Here is a 6,925-nt window from a genome sequence, read left to right on the forward strand (position 1 = left end):
ACAATGACTAACTTCTAAATTTTTTTTCAAACTAGAGGAACCAAATTTACGATCTAACAAAAAAAGAAGTAGCTGAGGTTCAAATCTCCACTAGTGTATTTGTGTCGAAATACATATACTCTTAGTCACCGTGCTTTGCTCGCGGTTGTGGATAAAAAAAAAATCTCAATTGATTAAGATATTATACAACAAATAATAAAAAAAGAGAGATAGAAATGTAGAGAGATATAGAGAGAAACCCATCTCTCACCATCTTCAAAGAATTATATTCATAAATTCAGAACATAAAAAAAAAAAAAAAAAAAAAAAAAAAAAAAAAAGAGAGAGAGAGAATAGATGAAAAAAAAAGAATAATCCAGAATCATGAAGTCTTACTTGCATAGATCAAGAATGAAAAATCCAAACTTTTTTGAATGTGATTATGAGAAATGATGTTCTTCTCCTCTTCCAACCACAACCTACTCTCCAATCCACTTCTTCTTCTAAACATGAACACTCCAAATCCATTAATGGCTGACCCAAAAAACCAGTCATGAACATCCCACAACAAATCTACCAACAACCCATCAACAAAAATACTCTGATTTCCCCTAAAATTCCATTGCAATCTCTTCACTCTTATCACCGCTTTCTTGTCGATCCAAACCCATAATCCCGGCGCTTGCTTTTTCCCTCCTTCTTCTCCACTGCATCTGATTGAGATCTCATGAAAAACCCCATTTTCACTGAACTTTGCTTTCGTTGAGAACAGAGTATTTCCACAGCAATGCTCTGTTCTTGAGATCAACCACCATTTTCGACTTTCTGGGTCCCCGTCCATGGCGGATTTGACGATATAAGGCCGAGAAGATTTGGGAATTTCCCCCAAAATTAAAGCGATTTCTGAATCTACCGTGATTAAAACGTAGAATCCTGAAATGGGTTCTGGTCCGCCGTCGTAAATGGCGGCGGTGAGATCCCAGAGGATTTCGATTTTGGAGGATTGGAAGTCGTAGGATTTTGAGCCTTTGTTTTTCTTGAAGAATCGGGCGGTTGTGTCGAGTTTGAAGGCTATGGCGGCCGGAGATTGAGTGAGATTAATGGCTAAACTTTGAGCAGAGTGGGTTTTCATCCATGTTACTGAAATCATCAACTGATTCTGCGCGGCGGAGAGACTGGTGGCGTAGAGGCTTGTGATAGCAGTTTTCACGGAAGGCGACGGAGACGGCGGAGAGACAACGGCGGCGGCGGCAGCATTGGAGTAGCTGGAGCAAGATGGATGAGAAATGCTAATGGAGTTTTCGCTAAAACAGGAAACAAAGTCTCTCATTTTAGAGAGAGATCTGAGGAATTTGAGGAGAGAAAAAACAGAGTGTTTGTTTCTTGGGAATTTAAGGAAGGGAAAATGGAAGGGAAAATCAGAGATGTTTTGGGGAATAATATAAAAGGAATCTGTTTTTTAAAGTTTCAACTTTAGAGAGAGAAAGAGAGAGAGAGTTAATGAGATGATCATGGGAGCTTTAAATTCTATTTTTAATGACTATTTATTTATAATTATTATTATTATTATACATTACACAAAATCAAGAGCCATGGATTTTCTTTTTTTAAAAGTTTAATTTAGCAGATGAAAAGTTGCATTCTGTTTTTTAATGGCCAATCATTGTCTACAAATCTTTGTTTAATGCCCAAAATTCAACTATTAAACTTAATAGATAAAGACTTGACTTTAATGGAGTAACATCAAGATATAACAAATGTCTGATTTTGAATGGAGTAGATGTTAATTTGTTAATTACCCGTGTATTTTATGAGATCCAGTCATGCTATCTATTTGTCTTAAATTACTTCTAAGAGTGAAAACTATCCCTAAAAATTAGTCCATGTCTTTCCATAATACTTTTTTCTCTCACATATTTCTTCGAAAATTGTTCATATCCTAAATTGTTCCAAGCTAAGAATGCTTAACTTTAGAGATTCTATAATTCAGCCACCTAAAAAGAAGATGTATCTTGATGCTATAAATAGTAACTTTAAATTCTTTTACGCGTTTCTTAGTCATACTTTGATATCATCAATATCACTCTCAATTTGATCTCGACTGCATCTATATTCATGCATTCCCTTCAATCACAAAGGAAAAAATATTTAACAAATAGTTTATTTAAAAATATCTGTCACATGGACAACTTATGATTAGGCATTTAGGTGAGATGTTGGACATGGATACAGCCCGAGATCTACCCAAATATTTTCTTATTTTTATTCATTATTTGGGGAAGAAATTTTGAAGTGAGATTAGAGGGAGCAGGTAGTATAAAGTAGTAGAGAAAAAATAGATTAGAGAGAAGGTGTTATGGATAATTATATGAGCAAAAAAAAGCGAATAATTAGGTACAATTTACGCTATACTTAGTATTTGTGCTCCCTACTTCTTACCACAAATAAATAAATAAATATATATATATATATAAAATAAAAATGTCACGTGCTAACATTTTATTAGATCATACTCGGAATACAGCAAGATAGATGGAACATCAGAAAAATAAAATGGAGAGTAAAGATTACCAAATCCCACCCACCAACCCCAACACACACCAATGTATGATTAAAAGAAAAGCCATAAGTGAACGATTCTTTTTTTTTTTTTTTTTCCTTTTTTATTTATTTACACATTTTGGCAAAACTAATATATATATATATAAGGAAAGATGTGTGAGTATTTTAATGTCTATGGGTTTCTTTACAGCCCTTCATTACAATGTGTCATGTGGTTGCAGTTGGGAACAAAGGCAGAGCATTAAAACCAACAACAGACTTTTTTTTTTTTTTTTTTTAATTTTAAAATAATTAATAGTCTATGATGAAATATATATATATATACATATATATATATATATTTGGTCAACTAAAAACCCAACAATAATTTATTTTAAGTTGGTGTTAAGGTATATTGAAATGTATTAAATTTACAAAAGTATTTAAATAAGGTCTTAATAAGAGGTATTGGGTTGAAAATCCTACTCATTTCCTTTTCCTTTAATATTGATTTTTCACCATTTTTGTTGGATTTTGTGCTAATTAGTTTTTAAATTATTCACCAAATAAGAGGAGTATTAAAAATATATTGAAAATATGAATTAGATATACCTTAATCTACCATTAAAGTCTTGGATCTAATGACAAATAAACTTGAAATTTGAATAATTTGTTTAAACTCTTGTAATATTATTTTCTCTTTGATTAATATTTTTATATATATATATAATAGTGCAAAATGAAATGCACTCGTCCTTTTATTCTCTACTGTCGGTTTTGTTGTTTGCATCTCGTGGCCACCTTACGATGTTGACACCAGATTTATGAAAACAAACACACATCAGAATAATTTACTGGAAGCAACAGATCTTTGCAAACAATTTGTTTTCGTTTCATGATGTGTATAAACAATTCTTAGATATATTTGTTCTCACAAATCTGGAAACGTTGTCACATATGTTGCTAAAATATGTAGAATAAAACCTACATGTGAAAACATGACATAAAGGGAGAGAAGAAAGGATGAAGCTCATTCGTGTGCTCGTTTTCTTCATTTTCGAGTTGTTTAGTATATGTTTTCGAGTTGTGAACTTCTAGCAATGATAAGTATCCAATTAAGGGAGAGAAGAAACCATGGAGTACGGGAGGAGATGGCAAGAGAAAATACCTAATTAAATCTGAATTAATAATGAAAAATAGTAGAAATTGTCACTTCATTGTGAGTTATTTTTAGTTAATCAACTAACAGTCAAGTTTAAATTAAAGACTATTTACAACTATTTTCAAACATGATTACTAAAATATTTAGTTTGAAACTTCGAAAAGCAAATAAATATCCGTCCAAATTTGATGGACAAAAATATATTTTTTTTTATTAAAAGATATTATATCATAAATACAAAGATGAGGGTTGGAATATAATAATTCATATAATATATATTTAAAAGTATTTATTTGTGACAAGATTTTCCTCTTTTTCTTTCTTAGGTTTTGTGTATTTATTTTTCTTTTATAGAAAGCCCATAATGGTCTCTTACTTGCTTTGAAAGTCAAAATAGCTTTTAATTATTTATCCTATTTTTAATTCCCACTTGGTATATTTGTTACTTAAAATGTCTAAAATAAAATGGTTTTATTAGGATTGTGATGACCTAAGAGCTTTTGTAATTGAAATGGTAAACATTATATATATAACTAAAATTATATATTTATTTCCAAATATGCAATTTACCTTTTTTTTTTCATTTTTTGGAGGAAATTATATAAATACTTTGTGCCTACAATTGCTAATAAGTCTCGTATTGAGCTGATAAATATTACATGATAATTCAACTTGATATTTATTAAACTAATTTACAATATACTAAAAATATATTATTGATTTAATTTAGCTATTTTCATCCTTCTTTTTTAGTTCAATATCGAATGCGTAGTGATAACTTTAAGACCTCTAACCTCTTAATTAAATATACCAGGTGAGATTTTTGGACCTCTAATTTCTTGATCGAAGTTACATACTTTATATCAATTGAACTATATTTAGGTTAATTGATACAATCTCTTATAATAATTATAAATATTTTTACGTGGATCGGTCATTGAAAAATATGGAAAATAAACACATCTTATATGATGGCATTATATATGATTGACTTTGACTATGATATATTGTGATCTAAGTAAATTTGTCAAAAAAGAAAAAAAAAACCATAAAGATGATTATATTATGTAGAGTCGATTTTTAATTTATTAAAGTGGATTATAACTCTTATATACGAAGGTGCCTTCTAATTTACATGAGTGGGGACAATGTCCTTTTAATGGTGCAAAATGTTTCATTTGCATGTGCTTATAAATAGTTGTTTATTATGAAGATCAACTTTAGGATGTAAATTTATAATTATAGGGATAAACTAAACTTTCAACTTAGCTATGGTTAACTTAGATATAAAAAAAAATGAAGGAAGTTGTGAGGTCTGCAGCGGAAGCGAGATCGTTTCCAATTTTCAAATTTCACAGAATTAAAATTACAGAATAGAAAATTTGCATTATACAGAGAATTTTACAACATGCTTTGGAGAAGGGATTAGGGAAGAAGTAACATTTACCCTTGAAGCCAAAAGGTCTTCACAAAATTCTCCTCGATCCAGTCACAAATACTTCGATCTCCAAAAAATCCGTAGCAACCCAAATAACCACCACCACAAGAAACCTCCTGTATTCTTCTTAGGGAATGAGAATTAGCAAGAGTTGTGGGTTCTACTATCCTTTTGGGAAGAGGGAGATGATTTTTTAGAGAGGAAGAAGAAAACTTTTTTTCTTCTTTGTGTGTTCTTGGGAGATTATAGTGAATCACAGACATACACTCTCTCCTATGCTCTTTTTTCTTGTCAAGAAGATGAAAACTATTGTCAAAACTTCCTCCCATTCTTTTGGCCACACAATTGAGAGAGAAAAATAGAGACCATAACTCCCTGAATTAATTTAATTCAAAATTAAATTAAATTTAGTATATATAAATATATAAATATATATATATAACAACTAATTTATGTATACATAACTATATGTTATATCAAATATAACACATAACCTATAGTTTTTATATTGCATCAAATATAATATAATCTATAGTTTTTATTCCTCTCAATCATTCATGGTATTTAGTATAAATCACATTTATGCTAAATCTAGTTATATGAATCTCATCCATATAATTAATATTTCAATCATATTCAAATATTTAATTCCTCTCAAAATAAAGTTTATGTTATAATGTATCGAATACATTATATTAATTATATCACAAATAATTAATTCCTTCAATTAATTTGAACAATTCAAATTAATCCAAAATTAATTCTCAATAATCCCTATTGAGCTACAGATGGGACCTTATGGACCTGTAGATTGAAGCTCCAATGGTACTTGGATAATTAATTATACTTCTTTAATTAAATTACCCTCCATTAACTGTTGGTCGCTCCATTAAAGACCGACAACAACACTCTTTGTACTACAAATATATTTCTGTGTCCATTGGATATAACCAGTTGACAGCGCGATGACCCTTCACAAATTGCTCATAAGAACAGCTAGGCCAAAATTATCGTTTTGCCCTTGTAGTTACATCTAACTTCTTAAGTACCATTGATCTCTCTAATGAACAATAAGTCATAGTCAAACTATGACCAAATCCCTCTCGGGCCAAGAGAGAGTGTGGCCACATAGTTCAAGCCTCGAAATTAGTCCTTAAGGCAACAATTTATCTACTTATCCCGACATCAGGGAATGAGTGAATTCCGTCTTGTGTAGCTGTGTTCCCAACTCCCTAATTAGATGAATCCCTAAAATGGTAGGCATATTAAGTCGATGATCTGGCCATTCTCACTCACGTAAATCAAAGGACCGCCTTCATAGGTAGGAGTTCACAACTCTCTTAGGATTCGGGTCATGTCACATATGTTCATCCTAGTGAAATGTAAGTCTCTACTATTAACGGAATTATACAATGAAACTAGTCATTTCGTGACCCGATCTTATACAAACTCCTTGTATAGGATGCTGCCGCTCACATGTCTCCACATGAATGATTAGGATCAGATCATTTGTAGCACTTTACAACACTTGTAACATCTATAAAGTGGATCGTAACCATAGTGTCACTAGGATAAGGTACCCAACCTTATCCATCTACTACAAAACATTTAGGTTATCATTTAAACATGATCCACTTGTATGTCTCTACATACATGTTTAAATTATATAAAATAACTTAAGATCTTTGTTTATTGGATTGAGTATATGCTAATAAAATAAAATTATTTTAATAACAACAATTTGTTTATACAAAGTTTACAAACTACGAGAATAAAAGAGAGATTTAGGACACCAATCCCAACAA

The 6,925-nt window shown here is 30.8% G+C and overlaps 1 protein-coding gene across 1 annotated transcript; it reads right to left on the minus strand.

Annotated features, from left to right (window-relative positions):
• Window positions 1–351: 351 nt before the first annotated feature.
• Window positions 352–1,556, minus strand: LOC120083381 (DUF868 family protein (DUF868)). The gene has a single exon (XM_039039126.2). It carries the CDS (start codon window positions 1,307–1,309, stop codon window positions 362–364), a length of 948 nt encoding a protein of 315 aa, XP_038895054.1. The 5' UTR covers window positions 1,310–1,556; the 3' UTR covers window positions 352–361.
• Window positions 1,557–6,925: the final 5,369 nt, after the last annotated feature.

This window comes from Benincasa hispida, chromosome 8 (genome assembly GCF_027475165.1).
Source record: "Benincasa hispida cultivar pf3 chromosome 8, pf3_genome.v1.1, whole genome shotgun sequence".
NCBI classification, from domain to species: Eukaryota; Viridiplantae; Streptophyta; class Magnoliopsida; order Cucurbitales; family Cucurbitaceae; genus Benincasa; species Benincasa hispida.